Raw genomic sequence first — 27,698 nt, forward strand, 5'->3', positions numbered from 1 at the left:
ATGCAAATGAGCCCGCGGGGGGCGGGCTCTGTGACGTCACGTGGCGCCAGAAGAACCCCCCGCAATGACGCTTTTCCCGCCATTTCCATCGCCGCGGGGCGCGCTCGGTGGCTCCGTGCCCGGTGGCTCCGGTGCCTCAGGGGCACCAAAGGGGCCGGTTTGCGCAGGCGCACCCGGTGCGAACACCCCCTCCCGGGGCTCTAACGCGTGCCCGCTGCGCCACCGGCAAGCTCCGCCCCAGCACGGCCCCGCTATGACGTCACGTTACGGGCAGCTCGGTCCCGGCCCCGCCCCGCTCTGCGCAGCCGCCGGAGGGCAAGCGACGGAAGGTGTCGCTGTGTAATTACGTCACTTCCTGGCGGGGTGCGGGGGGCATCATGCCGAAGTGAGCACGGAGGGGCCTGAGGGGGCAGGCGGGAATGGGGGGAGCCCCGTGGCTCCGGTTCGGTTCCGGTTCGGTTCCGGTTCGTTCCGGTTCGGTTCCGGTTCGGTTCCGGTTCGGTTCCGGTTCGGCTCCGGTTCAGGCCTGTGAAGAGCGGAGCATGGAGTGCGGTGCGGGTGCGGGCTGGGCCGTGGCGGAGGGGGATGTTGGGGTTGAATCCTCACAGCGAGTTTTCCCGTTTCAGGTTTTATTGTGATTACTGCGATACGTACCTCACCCATGACTCGGTAAGCACTGCATTACCTGCGTTAACTGCTCTGCTGTATCAAGAGCGTTTAAAGACAATTCATATAAGGTTACCTGAAGTAACCTGGTGTCTGCCGTGTTATTTCCTATGTCTTTTCTAAAAAGAACCAGACTGGTGTCACTAGCTTTCAACATCTGGGGGCAGCCGATGGTGACGGTTGCCTGTGAGTCCTGCAGTGAGTGAACAGGATGCAGTTGGCTGTTAGAACATCTTCTTTAACTTAAATTGGAGTTTCAACGCTTAGAGTTTATACGTAGAGTTTTTGCACAGTGCCTATCCTCTGTCTGGGCACAAAAACCAGCCAATGAATTGTGTATGTTTAAAGTTATACATTTCCCAGTAAATTTTGGTTTTGTGTCACTATTGTGTAAGCTTTATATGATCTTTCTCAGCCCTCCGTGAGAAAAACCCACTGCAGTGGCCGAAAACACAAAGAGAATGTGAAAGACTACTATCAAAAATGGATGGAGGAGCAAGCTCAGAGCCTGATTGACAAAACAAGTAAGGCCAATCTTTCTGGAACCCCGTATTGCATCCCCTTTATCTCCTCTGTTGTTCCTCTAGCTGCTTCTCTTCTGTGCTGATTCTTGTGGTGAGTCTTTGCTCTGTGAGTTGTGTGCAAAAACTTCCCTTAAAATCTGAATTTTGAACTTGTTGGAGTGTGGTTTCCACCAAAGACTCCAAAGGCTCAGCCCAAGGGCTCACTGGGAGCAGGCACTGCCTCAGTGTGGTTGAGAGGGCAGTAGACACTACCTACTGCTGCTAATAGTGTCCTGAAAGGTCACATAACATGGTTTTGCTCTTTGGTAGTAGCATATTTATAGAAAGAGCACAAATAAGAAATCCAAAAGATAGGAAAATGAACATTAAGATGTGTGGACTCTTGCCCTTTTTTATTTTAAAACACAGTTTCTTGCCCTCAGTTCCTTGGGATATTGATTCCCCTCCCTTGCTGTTAAAAGCAAGAATATAAATAAAGTGTGAAGTGTTTTTTCTGTCAGTTTATAGGGTTCATTTGTTTTTGTTTGTTCTCTGAATAATGGTCCTTTTCTTCATAAGAAGGAATACAGCTGCCAAGTTAACTTTATGGCAACTTTATTTAGATTGTAGAATCAGAGACCCAGTTGGAGGGGGCCCATAAGGATCTTTGAGATCAACTTCCTGCTTCTCACAAGGCTACCAAACAACTATACAACTAAAGAGTGTCCTTCAGGTGCTTCTTGTACTCTGGCAGGCTTGGTACCATAGCCCCTTCCCTGGGAAACCCATTCCAGGGACTGACCACCCTCAGCAAAAGCCTTTTCCTGATGCACAGTCTGCGCTTCCCTGGCGCAGCCTCATTCCTTGTGCCCATTCTCCCCAATTTCACATCTTTTGCCTTCCTTCTAGTCAATTCCAGTCTTGAATTTCTTCTTTTCCCTTTCACATAAGATATCTTTCCTGCTTTTTGTCACCTACTTAAGTCACTGCTAATTAGGATTTTCCTGTCTTTAATGATTCCAGTTGAAAGCCGCAGCTGAAAATCACGAGATGTATTTTTTTTGTAGCACCCGCCTTCCTGTTAGGTGTGTGAAACCCATCAAGGAGCTGTCTAGTCTCAGCTGGAGTAATTACTGTAATAATTGTCTTCAAGAATATCAGGTGTTTCCGCAGCATAAACCAGGGATTTGTTCCAGAGTTAGAACAACTGAGCACGCAGCATGACGTGAAGTATGCTCTGACCGCGTGGCATGCGGAGGACGATTGGCGCAGGAGCTTCCTCAGCCTAGTAACTGGCTTTTCTCCTGGGATTCTTTCTTTCCCCCTTTTTCTTTTCTTTTCCCCCCCAATGTAGCGGCTGCCTTCCAGCAAGGAAAAATCCCACCTACCCCGTTCTCGGCACCACCTCCCGCAGGAGCCATGATACCACCTCCTCCCAGCATCCGTAAGTCTGAGCTGCACAGGTTTTGCCAGGGCTGGCTGTGCTGTTGCCTGTTTCCTGGACTTGTAAAGAAAAGTCCTTTTAGCTTGGAATCAAGCTAAGATGTTTTGAGCTTGTGAATACCAAAATGTAAGTGAATGTTTTGTCGGAGTCTTTCAGCAACTGTCTTAAGCTTTATTTTGTCTTATTTGAGTATTTTAGTTAAGTACATTAATAGAAATATGTGCCTCCTTGTTTTTGTTTTGTCTTCTTAAATAGAATAGGATTGATAATGTTCTTTTGTGCTTCTGCTGGCTAATGGCTGAGCTCTTCCTGTAGAGTCCTGCTGTTGGCAGCAGTAGCCACCTGCATTAGGTATGCAAAGGTGGCAGTAACAGCTTGCATACTCTTCCTCCAGTTCACTTTTTGGCACCTGAAGTCAGAGTTAGATCTGAAAATGATGGCAGGCAGTTGTAAACCAGCCTAAGACACTTCAGTTACAAAAATGTCCCGTGAAGTTAAACTACTTCATATTGCATGTTGTTGATGAATGTGAAAGTAGCCACATGTATAACTGGTCTGTGTATCTGTTCAGCTGGCCCCCCGAGACCCGGCATGATGCCGGCCCCTCATATGGGTGGGCCACCAATGATGCCAATGATGGGCCCACCCCCACCAGGAATGATGCCAGTTGGACCTGGTAAGTCTGGGTACAGGTAAATCCTGGCTGTGGTACTGTGTGCTCTGGTTTTGCAGGGTGTTTGGGTTGTGTTTTTTGTCCAACTGGGCAATAGAGAGATGTCAGAGCCAACCTGCACATGTATTGATATGACTGGGTAGCTGCTACTCCCAAGAGCTCTTCTCTGATGTCTTCTCTTTCCCCTTGTAGCTCCAGGGATGAGGCCACCAATGGGTGGACACATGCCAATGATGCCAGGGCCCCCAATGATGAGACCACCCTCCAGACCCATGATGGTGCCAACCAGGCCAGGAATGACCCGTCCAGACAGATAGAGGTGGATATGGAGTTGCTTTTTCATTTTCATATTGTGATCTGTATGATAAAATACTACAGACCTCTGTCTCTAAGGTTTTGTAATAAAATAGCGTGTATAAGACATGTGCTGTTGCTGCAGCTTGCAGGTGGTTTGGCCTACATCCTGTTGCACACTGGACGGATGCTTTTTGGTTCTCTTCCCCCCCTTTTGAATCTTAAAACATGACAATAAAGCATTGATGCTGGTTTACATGTAGAGAATGTGAGCCTTGCTGTGTGTGGTGTTTCTGCCTGGCAGAGAGATGTTGGTTTTCTTTGTTCCCTCTCTACCTGTCTTGTGCAGAATTTCCCTTGTTTTTACCTCCTCAGTTCTTAGGTGGTCTCTTTTCCATGTCACCCCCCTCCAGAGCTGTGTTGCCATCTGCATTTTGAATTCTTGTTTCAAAACAAGTGCCTGTGTTTTAAAATAAAATCCAGAGTGACCCAAGGCTGGTATCTCTGCCTGGTGAGACTGCAACATTAAGTGGCTTCCTGAGACAAAATAGGGGGAATTAAGTAAAATGTTGATTCTCCACGGGGGAAGCAAAGAGCTGCTGTTAAAATGCCACTTCTTACAGTAATTGTTCTGATACTGCCACATGTGTTTCTGCATTTCTATTGTTAATGGGACATACATGTGGACATATAGGATTATGTTACTGGAGCTGTTCTGTCAGTAGTTATTGACACTCTGCTCCCTCCTTAGCAGGAGGGGACATGATCTTGAAGACACAGGCCAACCCAGTTGTCTTATTAAAAGGGTTTTGATGAACTGTACATCATGCAGGTGCACAAACCCAAATGAACTGTGCTTTTTATAAAGGCAAGTAGTGATAGGAGAGAATGGCTTTAAACTAACGGGGGGAATTTACATGTGATACTAGGAAGAAGTTACTGTGTTAGTAGAAGCTGTTCTGCCTGTGGCAGGGGAGTGGAGCTGGATGAGCTTTAAGGTCCTTTCTAAACCAAACCACTCTGGGATTCTATGATAGGATTGCATGAATCAAGATAGTTTATTCTGTGGACATAACTGGCTGTTCTGTGCATGTTGTTATGTGCATCACCCTGCAGAACTGTCCAATTCATTCTTGACTTATTTGAATCTCATATGGAAGTGTGAGGAGGATTTGCCTCTGCCAATGCAAAAATAGTCAGGAATTGGTGGTTTGGAAGCTGTTAAGAGGTTCGAGGTTTGTGTGCCACCCGAGTTCCTACCTACCCTAGGATTCAAACAGAACATACACAGTGGTGTACAGCGCATGTGGGTTTTGTGTTGTGCCACTGAAGGTGTGAGTGCCCGGGGCAGGGCTCCTGGGTACTGCCAGGCAGCAGAACATGCCTCCACGTGGGCTGCCGTTGCTGAGCTATGCTTTGGAAGCGAAATGCTCCTGTGTGATCTATGCTGCAATCTCGTGGGGCCATCATTACAATGCACAGCTACACCTAGCACAGAACCTGTGTGAAGACAGGACGGTGTGTGCTCACCCAGGCACCTCGCTGGCTTCTATTTCACATTAGTTGTAGTGTGAGCACCTTCTTAATAAACCCCTTCATTCTGGCTGACCGAGGGCTATAAGAGGTGCTGCTAAGCGGGTTTTCACGCTCACTACCCCGTTAACAGCGTAAAGCTCCAACGATGAGCACCCTGCTGCCGAAGAGCACCGGTACCGGCTGCGGAGGCGCAGGTCCCGCGGGTGCGGCGTGCGGCGGGGCCGCCAGGGGGCGCCGCGGAGCTGCGCGCGGGGGCCGGCGGGAGGTGGCGGCGCGATGGGGTCCGGCGGCGAGCGGGCCTGACCCGCGGCATGGCCGCCATCATCAAGAAGCAGATCCTGAAGCACCTCTCCCGGTGAGGCACCCGGCCCGGGTCCTGCAGCACCCGGGTCCTGCAGCCCCCAGCCCCGGCAGGGCTGCGGGGAGGCGGGGTGGGGTGGGGTGGGTGAGGGACCGGGTCCGAGGGGCTCCTGGGGGGGTGTGGGGACCGCAGGGCCCGGCTGCCAGGCCCGGTGAACCGAGGTCACGGTGGGCTGTGAGGGGCCGGAGGGGTGACTGAGGACCGGCGGCTGTGGAGCTGCCGGAGCCGGGGTGGTGGCTGTGGAGCTGCCGGAGCCGGGGTGGTGGCTGTGGAGCTGCCGGAGCCGGGGTGGTGGCTGTGGAGCCCCGTGGGGCAGGGCCCGGCCGCGTCCTGCGGGGACCAGGCCCTTCAGGCCCCCGTTGTACGGGAGGTTCCCGGCCCGGCCCGGCTGTGCCTCGGTGCCTCGGTGTGTGCGGGCTGCGCTGGCTGTGACCCTTGGGGATAGCTGTGGGCCTGGGCGGCTTCCCAGTTGGCAGCTGGGCAGCGTGGATACGAGCTGAGGAGAGGAAGGGAAGCCGGTGCACAGTGAAAGGTACCGAGGGCAAGAAGGAATGCTGTAATTCCTGACAGACCTGGCACACGCTTGGTTGTCATTTTCATTGGTGTTTTGTCGTTTCCAGTGAAGTTCATTAAAGGCAGTAAAAGGTGCATACAGGAAGACCATCACTTGGTGGTGCTTCACCTGTGAGGCAGTAAATGCAGCCTCAGCTGTGGCTCTGCCACTGGCCTGGAGTGAATGGCGGTGCCTCAGTTTCCCTGCCGTTGGACACGAAAGAGCTGCATGAGATCTAACGGCTCTTGTGTTATCTCATGGCTACGGGCACGGCCTCCCCCTGCATTGCTGCAAGATCAGAATAACATGAAGTAGAGAGGTGGTGTATCTCTGAGCATAGTGAAGGGACAGCATTGCACAGTGCTTTTCTTCTCCATGCATTGCAAGCTGCAGATGATCGAGTCCTTTCCAGTTTTACTGGTGAAGAAGCTCAGATACAAAGTGAGGAGTTTGAAGTGACTTGTGCAGGCTTGCATGGCATCAGTGCTGGAGCAGGGAGGTAAGACCTGTGAATCCTGGCTCTCTGATAGATCCTGAGTGTTTCTGGAACCTCAGAAGAATCCCTGCAAACTCCAAGCAAGCAGTCTCCTCAAGGAAGTGTCTGTGGCAAGTCTAAGTCACTGGTTGTTCAGTACTCCAGCTTGTTGGGTGTTGTACCAGAGTGGAGTGACCTAGAGCTGCTGCTCAACGTGCTCATTGTGCTAATTTCAATGTATTCCTGATATCACAGATCTCCAAGCTTTCTGTCTCATTGAACTTCAGATCAGCATGTTGTGTTGGTTAGGAAATCAGTCATCGTGTCAGGAGGCAAGGAGAAGTAGATGAGAGCAGTTAGTAATGGAGGCTGAAATAGAGCTGAGCTTTATTCCTTGGTACCTCTCCTCCTAGGACATGGATCATCTTCTTTAGTTCAATGCACTTTTCTTGCTGGTGCCTTTACTTCATTTTTCTTTTTGCCCTCTGTTACTTGCATTGTTGCAATGTGTTCCTGATCCAAACACCCCCTCTCCTTCCCTCCAATTGGGCCCATTACTGGCATTTCCCTGTGTCTCCTTTGTGCGGTTCCAAGGGGACAGGATGTCCTGAAAAATTCTGCAGCGCTACCTGTTTTCCTGCTGGTTGGACTTACTGTGGTGTTTGGGGTGGTTGGTCTGATCGTAAGTGGTGTGGATGTTTTGCAGATATGCATCTTGAACACAGTTTAATGTCGTGTAAAACAGATGATGCTCTTCCATCCCGGTTTTGTTGCCTCAAAATACCTCAGCTTCACACTCCCTTTGGGTTGCTCTTTCAGTTCTGCTTATTTGCCTGGAAGAATTTTGCTGTTGAATCATTAAACAGCCTTTATTTTCTGCTGTTCAGTTTTCACGTGAAACAGTTCCTTGTTCTTCTTGTTGTGTCTTATTTGAAGTCATTTCTGCATGGGGTGTGCTTTTGTTCCCTTTCTCTCTGGAGATTTCCAGGGAACAAGATCAGGGAGAAATGAAAGCCGATTCACACCAAGTGCTAAGATTAAATGAATCCCATGTCTAATCGAATGACAGTGGTTACTTGTGGTGATCTTAAAGCTGGGTTTTGCTGTCATTGACACAGCTGAGTTATGAATGTCTTTTAGAGGTTTAGCCTGAGTTGTGTAGCCTGTGTTGTGCTTTAGCAGCTTAAATTCCTAGAGGAGAAGAACCTAAAAACTTGCAGTGCTTTCACCATCTGTGCTCTTCACTCTTTTGTCCTATATTTAGCTTAGAAAAGAAAACAGATGAAGTAGCTTCACTTTTTGCTGCTCCTGCACTGGCACATGGCTGCAGTACAGGGGTGGCAGATTCTGCAGGAAGAGGGCTTGTGACTGAGGCTTGAGTTGTTCCAGCTGGGACAAAGGGCTCTCCCTGTGAGCTGTCTGGAGCAGCAGCTGCTTGTGCTGTGTTTGGACTTGAATGTGGTTTGAACTCCTCTGATGCTGTCCAAGAGCAGTATTTTGGGTGTGTTTAGCAGCCTGTAATGTTCATGGAAATACCTCTATTGCTTTAAAATGAAACCAGTGATGTGACTTCATGTCTTCTTGGTTTTGTTTGAAAGTAGGCTTTTTTATTGTCTTTTTTTAACAGTGCTCAGCTGTAGCAGATACTTGATCTCACCTTATAAAGGTGGTATTTATCCCCATTTGGCTGAACGGGGAAACTGGCCAAGCCAAACTGCCCAAACCTATTAAGTATAATACTTTGGGGTTTGGATTCTCAGCACTGCAGTGCAAATCCTTACCAAAACGATTTTTATTGAATTTCATTGGGAAGCTCTTATCCCCTGGTGTGTCTGCACCACCGTTCCCCACCAGCATCCTGTTTCACAGCTTTAGTGCTCTTTCACCCTGTTACAGTTCTTTTTGGTACACTCTAAACAAAAGTACTGCTCTGGTTTAGATGTGTCCTTAGGTTTTTCTTCTCCATTACTAGCTGAAAGCAGCTTCCCCATCTAAGCACGCTTAGCTTGGGATGAGCATCTGAGACACCAGGGTTTTGATCCTTCTTTACAAGTGTGAGAAAGCTGCTCTGAGTCTTAGCCTCTTCCCCAGCTGTAAGCTGATCGCTGCCCACAGCAGCCTTTGAGCTTAATGGGGCCAAGTGCTTTTTATTACCTACCTGTTCAGGTTGTGTTTGTTTTATTACGAGTATCCAGTCCCAAAGTGGACGAGACTACTTGGTTCCAATACCTAAAGAGGGCCTACAGAAAACCTGGAGAGGGGCTTTAGACAAGGGCCTGTAGGGACAGGCCAAGGGGAATGGCTTGAACCTGCCCGAGGGGAGACTGAGCTGAGCTCTTAGGCAGAAGCTGTTCCCTGTGAGGGTGCTGAGGCGCTGGCACAGGGTGCCCAGAGAAGCTGTGGCTGCCCCATCCCTGGCAGTGCTCAAGGCCAGGTTGGACACAGGGGCTTGGAGCAGCTGCTCCAGTGGAAGGGGTCCCTGCCTGTGGCAGGGGTTGGAGCTGGGGGAGCTTTAAGGTCACTTCCAACCCAAACCATGCCATGATTCGATGATGCTTTTATGATTACCACAGCTTTCAACAGACCTGGTTCTCTAATCAAGATCAAGGATGCTCATGTATTGCCTCTGGAGGTATTTGGTCTAATTTTCAGCAGTACCTGAGATTTGTGGGTGCTCCCAACAGTACTGTATTGCATACACCTGCATCTCCCCACCAGCAGAGCAGCTACTCTAGCACACTTGGAAGGGGTTATTTCTTTGTGTGGATGCTCAGAAGCTGTGTTGGACTTGGCCACCTTTCTGTGTGTGTTTAAACAAGAGGGCCTCTGGTTAAAGGGAGTAGCAAGTTTGAAGTGAATGTGTCAGCCTGAGATGCTGACAGGTGTGTTATACATTTGGTCTTTAATCAGTTGTCAGTGTGTACTTTTGGCTCAGGGGAGGGAGGTGACAGCATTACACAAACAATGTCTGACACAGGCTTCTGTGGCAGTAGAAGACTCTATAGTGGCAGGGATCAAGGTAAGAAAACTCAGCTGTTTGTGCCACCCTCCTCCTCCATGAGCTGGTGCATCAGTGGCACAGAGTTGACATCAGTGGCTCTTCATCATCCGCCAGACTTCCTGACAAAGCATTTGCTCTGGAAAGGCACTTTTTTTGCCCCAGGAAACCCTGGGTTAACTGACCAGCAGCTGCTCTGGCCCCTCTGCACCTTGTGTTCGTGTGGTGGCCACATCAGCTGCCATCCCCGCAGTGCTGCTCTGCTTCCTCCTCCCCTCTTTTAGCAATGACTTTGTTCAAGATGCCCTTTGTTCCTGTCACAGAAAAGTCCCCACACTGCTGGTGCAGGGGAAAGAGAGAGTGACAGCATGTGACTGACTGTGAGCCTAATCCTGCTTACGTTGACAAAAGGGTCTTTCTCTTGCCCTTCTTTCTCTTCCCCTTTTTGGACCACAGTACAGCATTAGAATTAGCATTAGCATGGAAGAATGTGTGAAGTAAGTCCTAGCTGCAGTAGTGGGTAAGTAGCTTGGCAGGAGGTCTACAACTTTGAATCCTGTGACTACAGACTGCAAGCTACCTTGGTGACAGCCCCTTCTGCACAGAAGGGTTGTTTGATAGAGACAGCTGTCCTGGAGAAGTATTGCTGAGACACAGACAGCCTCTGAGGCCTGCTGCCCTCTAAACTGACTCTTCTGGCCCTTAAGGGCCATGGTGGTTTAAATCAAATGTCATGGTTTAAACCCAGCCTGTAACTCAGCACCAGCAGCCGCCTGCGCATCCCAAAACCTTCCCCCTCTGTGGACTGGGTGGGAGGAGAATCAGGAGAGTATAAAACCTGTGGGTAGAGATGAGAACAGTTTAATAACTAAAGTACAATAGACTACTACTACTGTTAATAATGAAAAGGGAAATAAGGAGAGAGAATATAAAACTAGAAGGGAAAAGGAGGGAAAAAACCTAACAAAACACTAACCAGCAGTGATGCATAATGCAGTTGCTCAGCACCTGCTGACCAATACCCAGCCTGACCTGAGAAGCGATCAGTGTCTTCTGTCCAAACCCCCCCAGTTTCTATCCCGAGCATGACATGCTGTGGTATGGAATATCCCTTTGGCTAGTTCAGGTCAGGTGTCCTGTCTCTGCTCCCTCCTGTGCCCCTCCTCTCTGGCAGACCATGAGAGACTGAAAAGTCCTTGATCAGGGTGAGCAACAACTAAACCAGTGGTGTGTTATCAGCATTGTTCTCAGACTAAAGCCAAAACACAGCACAGCACTGGCTACTAGGAAAAGAAACCAGCTGAAACCAGGACAGCAAGTCAGAGGTGTTCAGGTCTACACCAGAACACGCGGATCTTGAGCAGTCCAGCTGAAATAGTTTTATCCACTGTATTTAAACCTCAGGCCCATAAGGTTTCTGAAGATACCAGACTGCATTGCATACAAGGGACGTGGAAAAAGAAGCCCTAGGGAGGAGGAACTGCAACCAGAGAGAGTCACGGGTGCTGGCTGCCAAAAGGAGAGGAGTTAGTCTGTGTGCTTGGGCCAGCTGACCAAAGAGCAGGCTGGATGTGAGGCTGGTGTTTAAAGACACAGCCATAGAAGTCAATTTATTAATGAATGTTTACTTTCCTGTGTCAAAGACTTCAAAAAGAATCCAGATAATGGAACTTTGGGGGAAGTAGAATTGCTGAGCTGCTGAGGTTTTTCTTGGCTTTGTCCTATGGCAGTTTTGCTGGCTTCTGGGTTCCCAGTGCTTTAGAATGAATTTTCAAGTTTCTCAGACTTGAATTTGATCTAAAACAAATGAACAAACAAGTTCTCCAAATGCCAAAGTGTAGATTTTTTTAATTGTTTTTTTTCCTGGAGGAGCCAACATGCTCTGGGTTTAGAAGTCTCAGAAATAGTTTAACAAAACAGCAAGCAGCTTCTTACACTTAAAATAGCTCCCTTAAAATCTAATCTTAGCAGCTTTGCTGGGGTTTTTTTTAAGAGTCTCTTCTTTCTTCTCTTGTAGGTTTACTAAGAATCTTTCTCCAGACAAAATCAACCTGAGCACACTGAAAGGGCAAGGGCAGCTGACCAACCTGGAGCTGGATGAAGAGGTGCTGCAGAATGTGCTGGAGCTGCCCACCTGGCTTGCCATCACTCGGGTGTACTGCAACAAGGCATCTATCAGGGTGAGCAGAGGAGGCTGCGCTTGCATCCCCAACCACAGCTGAGGCTTTCTATGGGCAACTTCTGTTTGTCACTTGGGAATTTCTGATGGAGAATCATGATGTGATTTGATCCACACAGATCAAGCCCTGTGCTTTAGGGGTGAGGTTTGCTGATTGAATACTAACACAGGAGGTTTCACCAAAGGCCACTGCTCCTGATGGTAGCTGGCAGCAGATGGTAGAGGGTGCTGAAAGAAGCACAGGGACAGTGTGCTGTGGTACTTCCTCACGTTCAGGTGACTTGTTAACCCAGCAGTGAAGTGTCTCTATTTAATAGCCACTGATGAATTTCCAGGAATGAGCCCAGATGCTTTCTGGACCCATGTATTTAATATCCAGAGTGTGCTATAGCAAAGAATTTCACAGCTCAATTACATTGGGTTTTGCTTGTACCTAACCTTCATATGCTGGATTTAATTGATTACCTCAACCTTCCAGTTGATAACTGGAAGAAATAGTGAACAGTCATTCCCTGTTCATCACCTCCATGTCACTTTAGATTTCACAGACCTCTCTGGTAATTCACTTCCATTCCCCTGCTGTTTTGATAGCAAAGGGGTTTTCTGTGTCTTCCCTTATTCCCACTGACTTGGTTTTCTTTTAATGCTAAAGAGGTAACACAGACCTTCAATGGGAATAAGAGGCAGAGAGGAATGGAGTGCAGTTCTCTGAAAGCCTAATTATGCTATAAAAATAAATGTAGCTTCAGGCTAAATTGTTGCAAATGCAGTTAGTGAGAAATGCCTGAAGAGAGCATGTGAAAAGCTGCACTCTGCAGTCAGTCATCCTTGATGCCCACTCACACCCATTTCCTTGCATCGTCAGTAGCTGTGCATGCACTTGCACTTTTGCACACTGAGCTAACTCTTCTATAGGTTCTTCTTCCTTTTTTGATATGAAATGCCAGATTGTTTCATCTCAGTTGGTGCTAACTGTAGTTGCATTACATGAATGCAGATGTTTTTAATATATCAAAGAGACTTGCTATAAAAGAAATATGATTCTACTTTGCCAAGTGACAGTAAAAATGAGCCTGTCTCACTCATCTGATCTGCTCTGTTTTTAGAGTCAGATATGCTTAATTTAGTAACGAACATTTGTTCTCCCTCCTACAACAACTGCAAAGTATGTGTTGCTGTAAGAAAATAAAATAGATCTTTTTGGTTTGTGCGATCTTCAAGAATTACCTGACTGCCAGGAACAGCAGGAATGAATTGTGAGCTTTAAGGACAAGAACATTCTCCAGAAAGGAATGTGATAAAATCAGAATGTGACCTGAAGAATACCTGTTACCCGTGACTATTTGCCTGGAGAAGTAAAGCTGTGTGGAGACCTCATAGTAGCCTTCCAGTATCTGAAGGAGGTCCACAAAGATGTTGGAGAGGGATTCTTCAGGGACTGTAGTGACAGGACAAGGGGTGATGGGTTTAAACTTAAACAGGGGTGATTCAAGTTAGGTATAAAGAAGTTCTTTACTGTGAGGGTGCTGAGGCACTGACCCAGGTTGCCCAGGTAAGTGGGAAATGCTCCATCCTTGGCAGTGTTCAAGGTCAGGCTGGACAGATCCTTGGGCAACACGGTCTAGTGGAAGGTATCCCTGCTCATGACAGGGGGTTGGAACTGATGAGGTCCTTTCCAGCCCAAACTGTTCTATGATTCTATGATATGTGAGATCCAAAAGCTAAGTTGGGTTTGTAAGTCTGGTGGCTGAAATGTCTTTTCACTTGTGTGTGGGAGCCAGTTTGGCCTGGACACAGTGAGTCATGATGGATTGTTGCTGTGGTCATTTCTCAGAAAAGTGGGGCTCAGACTTCGGACTCAGATGGTTTTCTGCAATATCCCAAACTTTCCAAAGCAGAGAGACCTTCTGTAACCCCAGCTTTATTGTTTCAGATCCAGTGGACAAAGTTGAAGACGCACCCAATCTGCCTGGTAATGTTTCCTCTCTTGTTCATCCCTTTTTTGCTCACTCCTTTTGATCTCTCCAAAGAAAAATTCTGCAAAGGGAAATCATGAAGTGCACGCTCAAATCTCCATTTTACCTAAATCCTCGAGGCCCTTAGCACACAGGGGAAGTGGAGTACTGAGAATAGTCCTGCTTTGCCATAGGAGACCTCCCACAAGACCCACATTTCACTGCAGGATGCAGCTGGACTGAGCTCTCGGTGAAGTCCAGGGGAGCTGTGTGCCTGCTTTCTGCTGTTTAACCCCCCCCCCCTTATGGGGATTCCAATTACCCAAAGGTAATGAGAGCTTTAACATGTCAGACTCTTGGGGGAATCAGGAAACTGCAGAGATGGGGTTATTCCTGCCGTAGAGTCTCAGATCTAAGGCTTGTAGGCTGAGCTTGAGTCCTGGTCTTGTGTTTATTGCTCCCCTGTTGTGTATTTGCAGTACCTGGATAAAGTGGAGGTGGAGATGCGAACATGCGAAGAGCCTCGGCCACCCAATGGACAGTCTCCCATTGCTCTTGCTGCAGGTCAAAGGTTAGATCTTGAGCTCCATGTTTTCATTGTAGTGTGTTTCTGGGGTATGGGTGTTGTTGATGATTAATCACTGGCCCCTCTGCATTCATGTTTAAGTGGCTCTAATATTGCTTAGAAACCTCAGAGCCTCTCTGTATGTAGCCTTATACCTACTGGGCCTTTCGTTGTAAGAGGTGATGACTTTGAGGGGTCTTCTCTTTGCAGTGAATATGGCTTTGCTGAAAAGGTCGTGGAGGGGATGTTTATTGTTGTCAATTCCATCACCATCAAGATTCATTCCAAGGCCTTTCATGCTTCTTTTGAGCTATGGCAGCTCCAGGGCTACAGTGTCAACCCAAACTGGCAACAGAGTGACTTGCGACTCACCCGCATTACTGATCCACAGAGGGGAGAGGTAAAATGTTATCTGATCTTGCCTGTCATAATGGGCACAGAAGGGTGGCAGTTGTGTCCCAGACTTCTGGGGTAATTGGGCTGGTGTCTGAGTTCTTATATAGTGATGGTAAGGAGCTTTAGGTGAACCTGCTGTTTGCTAGGAGAGGGTGGCTGACAGCTGACTTGTGTTCAGAGCTTTCTCTGAGCTACTTTAAACTGAGAGAGTGAAACTGGAGTTCTGAATGCCCTTGTAGTTGGTCTGGTTTTAAACTCAGTGTGAGAGAGGGAGTTAGGTGTTATCTGGGATGTGATTTTGCTTTTGTACTGGAGTCACAGAAGAAAAGTGTCTTAAATGATTTTCTGTAGCCTTGTTCCATTCCAGGTCTTTTAAGCATTTATTTTAATCTTTGAAATTGTTGAAAAATTCAACATTTTCCTATTTTTCTTCTTCTGGGTAGGTTTTGACATTCAAAGAGCTCACCTGGCAGACACTTCGCATAGAAGCAGATGCCACTGATAATGGTGATCAGGATCCTGTTACTACTCCTCTGAGACTCATTACCAACCAGGGGAGGATCCAGATCTCTCTCAAGAGGAGGGTAAGAGTTCTTTCCATACTTTCCAGGATACAGTCTCACTGCCTAGTGTGGTGATGATGCATATTTCCTCACACATTCCTCAGCGGCCATTCTTTTCCTTCACAAGTGTTGAGCTCAAGCTGCTGTATTGCTCTCTGTTTTCTGTTGGAGACAGCTGTGTTCTTACCAAATGTCAAAGCAGATTATTTCCTAGGGGTTTTTCCTACAGTTTCTGTGAGTATGGAGCATGTGGGTGCAGTTCTTAAAGTCCCTGACTCATCTTTGCTTTTTCAGACCAAAGACTGCAATGTGATGGCATCTAAGCTGATGTTTCTCCTTGATGACCTGCTCTGGGTGCTAACAGACTCTCAGTTGAAAGCAATGATGAAATATGCTGAGTCTCTGAGTGAAGCCATGGAGAAGTCTGCCCAGCAGAGGAAGAGCTTGGCACCAGACTCTGTACAGGTGAGGGAGTCATGATTTGGATGTTAGTCTCCCGGGAAAGAGTCTTAAATAAGAGTCTTAAAGTGTATTTCAAGGTAAGTGCTTGATGTAAGGGAAGCATGATCACAAAGATTTTTGCTCAGGAGAACATAGGAAAGGATCCAGATTTATCTACTTTCTAGAAATAGATGCCTTGCAGTCTGGCAGGTTGCATGAATTGCTTTTAATTGCATTGTAACCTCTCTCCTTGATTGTTTTCTTCCCTATTAGCTCTTACCAAGCTTGTCTGTCCCTCCTAGATCACACCGCCTGCACCAAGTACCCAGCAGTCCTGGTCTCAGTCGTTTGGAGTCAGCCCGAATGCAAGTAGCATTGGTCAATATTTTGATAAGCATGACATGAAAGAGTCATCGTATCACCTCCTCATCTCACGCTTGGATCTGCACATCTGTGATGACAGCCACACTCGAGAGTCAGGTAACTAAGGGCAGCATCAGGAGGATACTGCAGGAGGCAAACGCTGATCTGGTCATCAGTTTTGTGTCTTGAATGAGGATTTTCCTCTGAAAACCGAGCATGTTCCATGTTACTGTTTCCCAATGAGGCAATAGCCAGTTGTTCAGGCTGATGGGGTACTGATAATCAGTCCTGAATGTCTGAACTAGGTATTGGGAAATCTTTCTTGGTTAGGACAAACATGGGGAAATCCATCCTTTTGACGTGGTTAAAATGTTAGATCTGCTCTAGCAGCAATCTCGTTTGAGCAGTGGGAATAAGGGATGATCATTCCACTTGGTGAGAAAACATTTGTTTAGACAACGTTCAGGACATTCACAGTAGGATAGCTACAAGGATTCTTTGCCACCTTTGACAGACTTGCCAACCACGTTCTTTTCAAGCTAGCCTTTGCTAACTAGTGCTTGTTTTGCTCCCAGTTCTCCCCTACATTTCTAAGTACCTTTTTCTCTTTTGAGGGAAATGTACCCCCCTTTTTCTGCACAGGCATCTTTAATCCAAATTGTACTCTTTGCTTTTATGCATCTTTCATTAAAAAAGTAAAAAAATATTCTACCTATGTCCATCACTATTCCAGGTATTTTTGAATTGGTCTGTGTACCACTGTCTCCTGAGCTGCTTTTAGATCACTTTTTCTGTCTTCATTTCACTGGCCCTACCAGCATGTGTTGTAAACACAAGTGCTGGTTGTTGTAGTGGGAAGCATAATTGATAGGGGCCTGGGAAGCAATGGCATCTTGCATTTTGGTATCTAAGATTCTAGGTCTGGTTCTTTCCAAACTGTTTGGCCTGTCACATTCGGCTGTCCTTTTCCTTGACTAGGCCAAGATTTTGGTGCAGGTTTTGGTACATGTAACACTGGCCATGGTGACAGTCACTCAGTGGTAGTGATCAAAGTGATGTTTTGAATTCTCCTGGATCAGGACTTGGATTGCAGAGCTGATGGTGGTTTTCTTTGCTCTGTGTTTCCACAGGTGCTCTGAAGCATGGGATGCTGGGGGGTGCCATACAGCTGACCTTCAGGAGGATGGCTTTTGATTATTACCCTTTCCACAGGGCAGGTAGGGGAGTGTGTGGCCTCTCAACTTGAGGAGGGAGATAAAAAAGAATTTGAAGAACAGTGATGCTGCATGGCTTCAGGCTTGCTTATTTGCCATGCTGTCTTGGGTTTTCTTAACATTGGTGTAAAGAAACATCCAAAATTCAATACAAACACGATAGCTAGAAAACTATTTAAAAAGCAAATAGATGAGGGGAAAAGATAAGAGCCATTGCGAATCACTTAGAGGCAGAAGCTTAGGCTTGAAGAAAAGCAACAACCTCAAAAAGAATTTGAAGAAGAGTGATGCTGTATGGCTTCAGGCAGGACTGGAAGAAAGGCTGCACAAAGGACTTAAATCCTCATGGGCAAGGTTAACCTCATTTACCTGTTGGTGGATGACTGACAAGTTGCTGGCAGAGCAGAGTACAAAGAGAGGAATAAGTTCCTGTCTGTTGTTAAGACATGCATTTTAAACTTTGGATTCTTTTTCAGTTGCTTAAGCTCTGTATCTGGTCCTTAGGTGTACCTGATGAATTTGGAAGGGTTATGGGATGTATCCCAGGTGAAAATCTGTTTGTGGTTAACTGAAGAATCAAGGAAAAGCAACCTTGACATTTTTCCTAACATTCAATTTGGACCATTTGCTGGTAGGACCAGCTCTGTTGTATGAAAGCCTGTGCTTGTTTCACAAGCACTTAGACTGTCGCATATTGTGTATTCCAGGTCTGATATCAATAAAGAGGAATGCTGTACAGATTTGCATGGATTTGAGGGGCCCAGGAGGGTTGTATGTGTCCAGGAACCTCAATTTTAAAGGCAGAATGTTTGCTTTCATGCAGGAGATGCCTGCAAGCACTGGGTGAGGTACAGTGAAGCAATGGAAACACGGGGACAGTGGGCAAAGAAGTTGGTCAGTGAATTTCAAAGCAAGATTGAGAAGCTTTATGAAGAAATGGACCCTGCATTTGCCAGGACTCCACTTTCACCTTTCAAAAAGAAAGCAGGTAATGGTAAACTTGTAGTAAAGCAGGAGATGGTAACAATTTTGCTCCATCCAGCAATATCTCTAGTTGCCTGTTGCCAGTTTAGCAGGCTGGTTTGGTGCAGAGATCCACACTATGCTAAAAAACATAAATATATGGAGGCAGTGGCTGTCATAGTGGAATAACACTGCAGCAGGAATGGGCAGACTGCAGCGGTTCCTTTTTCTAGCTTTAGTGCTTTATTGGGTTTCTTCATAAACAAATATGTGAGGAGTAAGTTAAAGCCTATCTGAAGAATGTATTCTCTTGCTATAAAGCAGACTCACCTTTCACAAGGTTCTTCCTTCAGAGGTCCTGAGTTTTTTTCCTATGTAGCTGTGTCCATCTGCGTCTAGTTTTGGAGCTGTTAAATCTGCTCTGTAAACACATACTTGTTGGTATTGATGGTGAAGTTTGCTGCAAAGAAGATGACTGAAACCCTGCTGGTTCTGCTTCTCCATCCCTACAGATACTTCATTGAGTCCTCATAAAAGCCCTTTAGAAAAAGGCCGTGTACCTCCCACAAGCTTGCCACAACTCCGGCACCCTCCCTGGAACCGTCTTCGGTCCAGCTGTGTGGTAGTTCGAGTGGATGACCTGGATGTTCACCAGGTAGGGATCTGAGCAGTGTCTGGAGATGGTAATGTCACCTGTGAAAGAGAAATCTAATCTGATATGATTCAAACCATGCAAATCCTGTGTCATCCAAAACAATCAAAACTCTAGCTAGAAAACCCAAATGCCATTATTATGTTGCCCATTAAACCAAATACTAACTACTGATGATTTTCATGCTCAGAGCAAATTGCATAACCACAGTTTCTGCACTCATGCAAAAAAGTATGCTTGATGTATAAATGAGATGGATTCAATACAGAAGACTGCAGGGTAACGGGGCATTTTGTTTTGCCAAACTGGAATTCTGCTCAGGTGCATACCACTGTGTGTGTTTTCAGGTTTCTACAGCTGGTCAGCAGAGTAAGAAACCCTCCACCTTGCTTTCATGTAGTAGAAAATTCTTCAAGCTTCCTGATCAGGTCTCTGCAATCCACATTGAATTCACAGAGTATTACTTCCCAGACAACCAGGACTTTCCAGGTAATACACCAAGGTTAGCACCTTCTTTCATAAGTTTCTTAAAGAATTAAGAATTGACTGAATCTTCAGGTGTGTTAACCTTGCTACATATTCTCTGGGTGTTCATTTTTGTTTACTTTTCTGATGTTTGCCTTTCTACTATTCTGGTGGAATGGTGTAAAATAACCTATTCAGGAACATATTGAAGGAGCTGCTGTCTGCCCAGCTCGCAGGGTTCAGCCTTACTGATTAGCAGTGGAGCAGGAGTGTAAGGTGCTTTGGGTACTGCACCTTTGGTACTCTGCAGCTGGCTGGATGCGAGACCTGGAACACCTCATTTCTGTGGTGCACCACAGCTTCTTTTCATCAGGAGATCTGTCTTGTGTTGGATGTTGAAGCCTTTTGCATTGTTGTTGTCAGTGCAGGTTATACACTGAGCTGCAGACCACCTGAAGTGCCTTTCCTGCTGCTATTAATGTGTATTGGTTCTGTTTCATTGTAGTTCCATGCCCAAACCTGTATGTACAGCTGAATGGCCTGATGCTTACTCTGGATACAGCAAGTGTGCTCTGGATAAACCTCTTCTGTCTGGATCTTTATCGCAGCTTGGAGCAGTTCAAAGCCATCTATAAGCTGGAGAACTCAGGCAAGCGTGATGAGCATGTTGATGTTCGACTGGATGGCTTCCACCTGAAGGTACCAGTCATTTTCTTCCTTTCTCAGTCTTCCCTGTTCTTTCTCTCCCTATTGTGGAAGGAACATGAGATCAGGACATATCTGGAGTCCAGAATGAGAAAACAAAATCTCTGCCTTTCTCTAACTTTCTTCTGTTTACCACTTGTGCTAGTTTTGCTTTGATCTATGGACAGTAAAACAGGCACTTGAGTTCTAGTCCAGATAAGCAGGCAAGTCAGTATTTATGAAAACAGTTTCGAGGAGAAATTAATGGTTCATGTAGCCAGAAGTTGTTTTCTGGCTTTTGTAACCACTTTGACCCTTGTACCATTCCCATGTCCTGTGGTGGTTGTAATTGACCCCCCTTGTTAGCAGTTTGGTGAGGATGCTAAAGGCCTAAAAGGTGTAGTAAGTCTTTGCAGAGAAGGAACAAAACAGATGTTGTAAGTTGAGCTGCTGAATAAGCAATGGATGTTAAAAGAACCTAAAATAAAAACCAGTTTAAATTCCCTTGTATCTGATTCATTTCTCTTCCCTGGTTTGTAAATATTATTTAACTTTCAGATGGAGACAAATTGAGGCTCTGGTCCAGCACTTGGGATTGTTTTAGACTGAGGCTTCTTGATTGTTTATGTATTCCAGAGCTGACCTTTTGTGTCAATGCCAGGATCAGCCTTTGATCATTCCCCTTCTCTTCGCTTTACTGCAGCTTAACATCCCTGTGGGGAGGAAAGTCGCTGACCATCAGGATCGTCCTCAGGCACTCTGCGTTTGCACGTCGGAGATGACGGTCACCAACACCCGCCACGCTCCCTTCTGCAGCTGCCAGGACCTCCAGAGCCTCTTCCGTAAATTTGCCAGTTCAGAATTCTTCCACTCCAGCTACACCAAGTTCCCAAGGTGTGAGGACACCTTCAGCCTCCTCCACACCCTTTTCCTGCGCCATGCATATGAGGTGGATGAGAGCCCTCGCAAGCATCCTGGCTTTCCCCAGCTGCCACGCAAGCCCTCAGCCTCTGAAGATCTGTGGTCTATGAATTTCACTGAGCTTTCCCTGGACTTTGAGGGGGCTGAAAGCTCCAAGGGCAGAGCCCTTAGCTTTATTGACCCTTTTCCCCTTTCCATTTGGGCCTGCTTTCCCAGGAGATGGGGACAAGCTCAGATATCTAAACGACAGGAATTGGCAGCCTCTGAGTTGAAAATCAAGCCTTCTGCCAGCTTTAGCAATCACTCAAAGGATGAGCACCTTTCCAGAGAACACGGAGTTTGTCAGAGATCAAAGACTGACCAGGATCTGAAGAACATCTACAAGGTCCCAGAGACAATGGATGTCTTGGGAAAAGCTAACCTTGAAGTTGATTATGGAGTAGATAATAAAGAGCTGGAAGCCTCTGCTGATATCCATGTGCTTGTGTCCTCATCTGTCCACGTCAAAGTTCGTCTCAACCACTACCAATACTTGGTGCTACTCAGGATGAAGGAAGTTCTGCAAGAGCTCCAGGAGCAGTTGACCCGAGATACCCAGGAAGTGACTGGGTCTCCTTTAGATCCCATCTCTGCTTGTGTAGGAGTTATATTCCACACGGCTGAAGTGGCCCTAGTCATGAACCCTGCACCAGGGTCTGTCTTGGAACCCAGATCCCTTGACTCAGACACAACAAGCCTGATCGAATCTGAGCTTTCTCCTTCAGACAGTAAGGAGGGGCTTGCAGCTGAAGAGAAGGAGCTGAAATCAGAGACCATGCCAGAGAAGGGAGTGTGCAGTACTGCAGAGGTTCCAGAAGACAGTGGGAGTGAAAATACAGGAGCCAGTGTGTCGCTGGAGCAGCTCCCAAGATCTGCAAGTGATGGAGCTCTGAGTACAGCTCCAAACAGTAAGAGCATAGAGGAGAAAGGTTTGGTAGAGGAAGCACATGAAGCTGTGGAAGACTTGGTTGCAGAAAGACCGGCGGAGGCCAGCAGCCATCCTCAGAGCCCTCCTGCTCTGCCTTCCAGCCCAACCTCAGACACACAGTCCTTGGGGAGAGGAAATACCACTCTCAGTGGCCAGGCAGAACTCATCCCTTTGAAGAACTTAGAGGTGGAGTTGTCTAGTGCTCTGCATATCACAAAGGATGCCACGAAGGAAGCGCTGCATGTGACTATGGACCTCACCAAAGAAGCCATGTCTATAACAAAAGATGCACTGAGCCTGAGCCGGGAGAAGATGACATCCACCATGCAGAAAATGCTCTCTCTCCCCCCAGCCAAGTGAGTGCCATCTTCCTATTCTTCCCAACAGCAGCAGTATGGCTGCAGGGAAGGGGAAATGTAGGCTGACTGCTCCCTTTCTTTCTGTGTCATTTGGATTAGAAGTAGGCTAGGTCTGCATCTCTTGGGGTTGGTTTAAGTACACTGCAGCCTGGCTTGCAGGTGTTCAGGGCCCAGCCCAATATCTATGTAATCTGGAGACTCTTTGCCTTTATCACTCTTTGTTTTCCCCTGGTAGGGATCCTGTGCCCAAAGCTGAAGAGGGAGCAGTAACTCCAGGCGGGGCTGGCAGCACCCGAACACGTTTCTTCTCCATGAAGAGGACAGCATCCCAGCATTCCTTTGACACCACATCTGTGGATGGGAGCGGCCCTGAGGATGGACTGTCCATGGACAGTGATGGCAGTGATGGCTTTGTGATGCTCACAGACTCTGGTAACAAGCGCTTGGCGTTATCCTCTTCCCCACTCTTATTTCCCATCAGTGAACATTTTTCTGCCATGGGCAATTGAATGGTTCTGTGTTCATGTGGAATTCATTTGCACCACTCCTCCTTTTGAAGATCAACAATAGTTCACCCATAATAGTTCTTTTTGCTTTTATATGTGCCTTTTCTTTGAGATGAGGAGTATAACGGAGTGGGGAGGGTTCCCCCTGCACATAACAATGGTGTTTCTAAGGCCTCTGGCGGTACTAGCGGAAGGGCTGTAAATGTGTGCAGGTGGGTAGATGGTGCATAGCATTTAGGAAGGGTTTAATAAGATCTGGTTGGAAATAAGGTACACTGAGCATTTCAGTGAACATCTTTCTCCAGCTCCTCAGATGAATTTAAGCAATACAGAGCTGAAGTGAGAGTTCTAGAGAGGATGGTATAGGCTTTCAGGCCATGAGATTGAGGCAAATGCTCAGATCAGGACTTAAAACCTGAAAAAAAGCCAGAATCGAGTTGTTGCTACTTCCATTTCAGAAACCAGCCTGGACCCTCTTCCCTCAGGGCATCTTCCTCAGGTCCACAATGACACGTGCAGTAGAACAAGCCTGATGACAGAGGATAAAGGTGGAGTGTCTCCTGAAGTAAACAGCTCAACTTCACAGAGTGGAGACCCCAGCCTTCAGCTGGTCAGAGTTCTATTACTTTTCACTGTAATACTGTCTTTAAGTGAATCTGGAAGCAAACCCTCCAGTGGTGTTTGTTTTGATAAGTGAGCTTGTCCCTTGCTGTTTCAGGTGTCAGTCCTTGTGCTGAAGATGAATGAGGTGAACTGTGGAATAGAGGTGCGAGGTGATGATTTGTCAGTTGCTTTACAAGTAATGAACGTGATTCCAGAACAACTGAACAACGTTGGAATGTGGCAGTATCTACGTGGCTATTTGGGTAAGACACTCTTGGATTCTGCTACTTTATAGCTGAACTTTTATAACTGGCATTTATACTGGCCATCCTTGGGGAATATTCCATTTGATCTGGTACTTCAGTGTCAATGTTTGATGTATTTAGCATTGAATAAGACTTGTGTGTGAGGGAATGTGAATGGTAGGAATCTTTTCTATCAGTGGTTCAAATCTGGTATTTGAAAGACATTTTCAAAGTGCCTCCACAATCAAACTCTGTGGTGCTCAGTAATCGTTGAGTGGGATATTTTTAATTCTACTAGGATCTATGAGATGAATTAGAAGAGTGAGTAAATCTATCTGTGGGAACCCTGAAGTTATTCCTGCCCTGAGAATAAGGCTTCTGGGCTGGGGTACTTCTTCCTGGGAAGCAAATTAACTCTATCCCAGCCAAAACCAGGACAGTGAACTTGACTCCATTCTGCACCTGGACAGTAAAGGGCTTTTCAAGATACCTGTTTTGAGTTAATATCTTCTGCAATGAAATCTTTCTGCTATAGCTCTAGGAGATCCAGGTATAGAGAAGCCTCTGGGAGGTGAAGCTGGTAAGACCCAGCCAGAAGTGTGCTTACGTTTTGAAGTAGGACCTGATGCTGCTGTGCGTTCACCTCTTGCTGTTCAGAATGGCTTCCTTCATATGCTGGTCCGCAGTTACACAGCAGAGCTCTTCATGTCCTTCCTGACCAACCTTGGCCCCTTTCTTGAGGATGAAGTAATTCCAGAGGTGATCCCCATGGAGATAGAAGTTGTGGATGCCAAAATCACATTGAAGGTGAGTGTATGAGGGACCAGAGATCTCACCCAAGGGGATACCTGGGCAGAGCTCACTTGTGAGATTCTGCTTGGGAAATGATGCTCTGGGGCCTACATAGAGTTTGTGTCCCTCATGCTGTTTTATTTTGCTTCTGTAAACTGCCTTAGGGATGAATGAGTGACACAATAGAACTGTTGTGATAGGTTGTGGAGAAATGGGAGCCTGACCTTCGCATTCTCCCCCCAGCTTTGTTGATGACCTGTTTTGCAGACTCAAAGAATTAACTGCCTCTTCCTCCAAGCACTTGACTGAAATGGGAAATATTTTACCTTTTCTGTAAAGATTCAGAGAATTACAGGTGAAAAATATTCTATAAAAAGTAGTTGATATTTAGGAGGGAGGCACTGACAGAAGTTCTTGATGAAACCTTTTTGCAGTCAATGCTTTGGCTCCACTTTCAAGCAGGAGCTAGTGTTGCTGCTGCACAGCAGCAGGAAGATCTTAAGTATATCAGCTTCTTTTTGGCCAAGGAATGTTGGCTTATGTGTTTGAATTGGGAATTTGTAGGATGGCAACTGTGAGAACAGGCTTCAGGGTGATAAGACATAGGCCTCAACCTTTATTACATATATGACACAACCTGGTTCTGATGTGTGGGACTGCTTTCTACACAGATTAAGGCTCACATGTGGCCTTGTATATAGAGCCAAGCTTTTCCATGTAGTCGGTGGGCTCTGGCACTGCTACTCCTGTGAAGGCTGGGGCAAGGGGAATCCTTTGCAGAGTTGCCAAAGCTGTCACAGCAGTTAATCTCTTCTCTGCTTTGTGTGTTCCAGGATGACAACCCCCAGATATATCCTACCTCCCCTGGCCCTATCCCTATCACCTTGGCAGTGGATCACATCATTGTGAAGCGCAGAGATGATGGCGTGTTCTATGTAACAGGTCAGCAACATTGGGAAACTTGTTTTCTTCTCCCCATTCTCTCCACACTGCGCTGTGCTGGAGGTAAAGTGCTCTGCTGTGCCTGGTGCTGGAGGAGACTGGAACTGAACTGGAACGGAATGGGCAAATAATCTTCCATGTTCAGTGCAAACAGCCAGGTCCTTTGGCTGCTCTGCTGTGTAAATGTCTGGATTGATGCATGTCTTGCTGCTTTTGTGGTTTTGTTTGCACAGTGAGTTTGATACCACAGGCAGAACAGGTTAGTACCTAAACCAGGGTAGTGGCAGCCTGAATTCATGCCTGATGTTTCCTTGAGCTAACACAGGGCAGATTACTGCTTCTTCCCTTGCTTTAGTTTCTCCATTTTCAAATGAGAATGAGATTCTAACATACCACACACCTCCCCTGGCTGCCATTTAAAAAGAGGGGGGAAAAAACAAGTTCCAGTTACTCTTTTTGCCCTGAGAACCCTGCTTATAAATGTCCACATGTGAATGTTTTCTATGCTTCTTTCCAGCTCTGCAAGGGGAGGACTCACCAGAACAGGAAAAACCTGTGTCTGTTCTTCAGGAGCAGAAAACCCTGGCAGAGTGTGTTGAGGCAGCCCCAGCACCAGCAGCACATGGACTGCAGGTGAGTCACTGGTGTCTGTTGCTGTCTGGACAATCAGGGAGCTGACAGGAGGCTGGGAAATGAAGGTGTTTGTCTTCATGTGTTTGCAGTTACTCATGAGTATGGTGTGTTGCAGATGGGGAGTGCACACAAAAGCAGGCCTGGACCTTCTTTTACAGGCATTTTGAGAAGTAAGGGTACCTTGTCCAGCACAGCCTCTTGTTCCTTCCAGAAATCTGACACATCATTTTTCATCTTTCTCTTCTCTATTTAATGCAGAGACTTTCTGTTCTTCCTGTTTGTAACATCTTGTGAAGCAGGGCCTTGACCAGACCTGGAGAACATAAGCATCACCATAGCTTAGCTTCAGTTTATTTTCTGATGTTACTGAATTCAGTAGGAACAAATGCAAAGGCTGAATTCTTGGGTAAAAGTATTTCTGAGAGCCCAAGCTAAAAACTGGCCTGTGCTTTGAAACTGTAGTGGAATCTCACTGGCAGTGTTCAAGGGCAGAATGAATGTTGTTCATGGAGACAGGAAATAGGAATGCCAAGAGGTATCTGCTTGTTCCAGCTATCATCTTCATTTTAACAGTTCTTTAGAGATGTATCAGGACCCCTTAGAAAAGAATTCAGGGCAGAGCCTTTATTCCCCAAGCCCTGCTTTCTTTGTATCATTATCTTCAGCCAGAATCAGCCCTCTACAAGTCTTGTTCCTACACCTAGAAATGTGAAGTCTTGGGAGAGCACAGTCATTAGACAGCCATTACTGACAGCCTGAATTGGCTCTAACAGCAGCTATGGAAGTCAGTAGGCACCAGTATTGGCAAGTATTTCTGCAGCTCCAACTGGGGTCATGTTGTCAGTGAGATTTGTGTGGTTGTGTGTCATCCTCCTCAAAAGCTCCTGCTTTGGTTTTCGCTTTGAGCAGGTGGGTGCAGGTGGATCTGCCCTGTGGATTACCTCTGGTGACTCCTGGTTTGTTTTTAATCTGTTTCTTGTAGTTAAAGGAAGTGCCAGAGTTGCAAAGGGAGCTTCAGACCATGAAAATAGCCCTTGCAGAAGCCAACATGGACAAGGCTCGCCTTCTGCAGGAGATTAGGAAATACAATCCCCTTTTCCAGCTTTGACAGAGAAGGGGCAGGCTGCAGCTGCTTAGGAGGAGCAGAGCCACCACCAGCACTAAGGCACTGGTTTGATGATGTTGCTGCTGAACAGGTCAGCCTCCTGGAGACTGAGCACCTCAACAAATTGAGACCAGCTGGGATTGCAAAATGAACTCAAAAGAGGGAGAAAGGAAGGAAAGTCTGGCTGAGCAACAGGGAAGGAACAAGGAGTTACCTGTTTGCAGCCACTTTCCTCTCTCCTGACAGTGTGGTGCCACCTCTGTTGCTGAACCAGGGCAATGGTCAGCCCACAAACAAAAGGTCAAGGCTACAAACTTCAGTTGGGGGGACCCCATACCTCTTCATCCATAGGTGATAGTGGCTGTGTGCTTTCAGCTTTCACTGTAACATCTAAGGATGGTCCTTGTCGGGGGTTCTGCTTCTTTCAGCCTTCCTTGTGTTCTTGGCTGATCATGCAAACCAAGGAACACAAAAAGAAGGAGAAAGAACAAAGAAAAAGTTACTTCACCACATCAGGAGTGACAGAGAATAGCAGAAAACGTTACTAGGAGCCCTTATGTGAAAGCTTGCTCTGCTACATGAAAAGTAGAGGTCAGTGGGAGATGCAGAAGGGATTTCCCCCTGTGGAGGAAGGGGGTTATAGGTCACTATTCCCTCAAGAGTAGGGTCAGGTAAGAAAAGA

At 46.8% G+C, this 27,698-nt stretch overlaps 2 protein-coding genes across 3 annotated transcripts; both read left to right on the forward strand.

Annotated features, from left to right (window-relative positions):
- Positions 1–235: 235 nt before the first annotated feature.
- SNRPC (small nuclear ribonucleoprotein polypeptide C) lies at positions 236–3,844 on the forward strand. Of its 2 annotated transcripts, none has more exons than XM_013127410.3 (6): positions 236–385; positions 627–669; positions 1,082–1,190; positions 2,524–2,613; positions 3,185–3,289; positions 3,479–3,626. In XM_013127410.3, the coding sequence occupies exons 1-6, from the start codon at positions 378–380 to the stop codon at positions 3,601–3,603; spliced, it is 480 nt and encodes a 159-aa protein (XP_012982864.1). In that variant the 5' UTR covers positions 236–377; the 3' UTR covers positions 3,604–3,626. The 2 variants fall into 2 exon arrangements, with proteins under 2 accessions (XP_012982864.1, XP_030899366.1); XM_031043506.2 differs by having other exon boundaries at positions 237–385; positions 2,521–2,613; positions 3,479–3,844.
- Positions 3,845–5,405: 1,561 nt separating this feature from the next.
- Positions 5,406–27,698, forward strand: BLTP3A (bridge-like lipid transfer protein family member 3A). The gene is made up of 21 exons (XM_034069766.1): positions 5,406–5,471; positions 11,521–11,683; positions 13,616–13,654; positions 14,117–14,208; positions 14,413–14,602; positions 15,042–15,182; positions 15,456–15,626; positions 15,905–16,082; positions 17,096–17,182; positions 18,003–18,167; positions 18,655–18,797; positions 19,142–19,283; positions 19,765–19,958; positions 20,647–22,187; positions 22,426–22,622; positions 23,155–23,306; positions 23,415–23,562; positions 24,080–24,351; positions 25,170–25,278; positions 25,796–25,911; positions 26,894–27,698. Exons 1-21 carry the CDS (start codon positions 5,428–5,430, stop codon positions 27,017–27,019), a joined length of 4,410 nt encoding a protein of 1,469 aa, XP_033925657.1. The 5' UTR covers positions 5,406–5,427; the 3' UTR covers positions 27,020–27,698.

The sequence above is a fragment of the Melopsittacus undulatus genome, chromosome 16, assembly GCF_012275295.1.
Source record: "Melopsittacus undulatus isolate bMelUnd1 chromosome 16, bMelUnd1.mat.Z, whole genome shotgun sequence".
Classification (NCBI taxonomy): domain Eukaryota; kingdom Metazoa; phylum Chordata; class Aves; order Psittaciformes; family Psittaculidae; genus Melopsittacus; species Melopsittacus undulatus.

Coding starts and splice junctions, on each gene's coding strand:
- SNRPC (XM_031043506.2), top strand. Junction 670..1,081: donor CGTACCTCACCCATGACTCG/GTAAGCACTGCA, acceptor GATCTTTCTCAG/CCCTCCGTGAGAAAAACCCA. Junction 2,614..3,184: donor ACCACCTCCTCCCAGCATCC/GTAAGTCTGAGC, acceptor GTATCTGTTCAG/CTGGCCCCCCGAGACCCGGC.
- BLTP3A (XM_034069766.1), top strand. CDS start 5,428: ATGGCCGCCATCATCAAGAAGCAGATCCTGAAGCACCTCTCCCG. Junction 15,183..15,455: donor AGATCTCTCTCAAGAGGAGG/GTAAGAGTTCTT, acceptor TTGCTTTTTCAG/ACCAAAGACTGCAATGTGAT. Junction 22,188..22,425: donor CTCTCTCTCCCCCCAGCCAA/GTGAGTGCCATC, acceptor TTCCCCTGGTAG/GGATCCTGTGCCCAAAGCTG.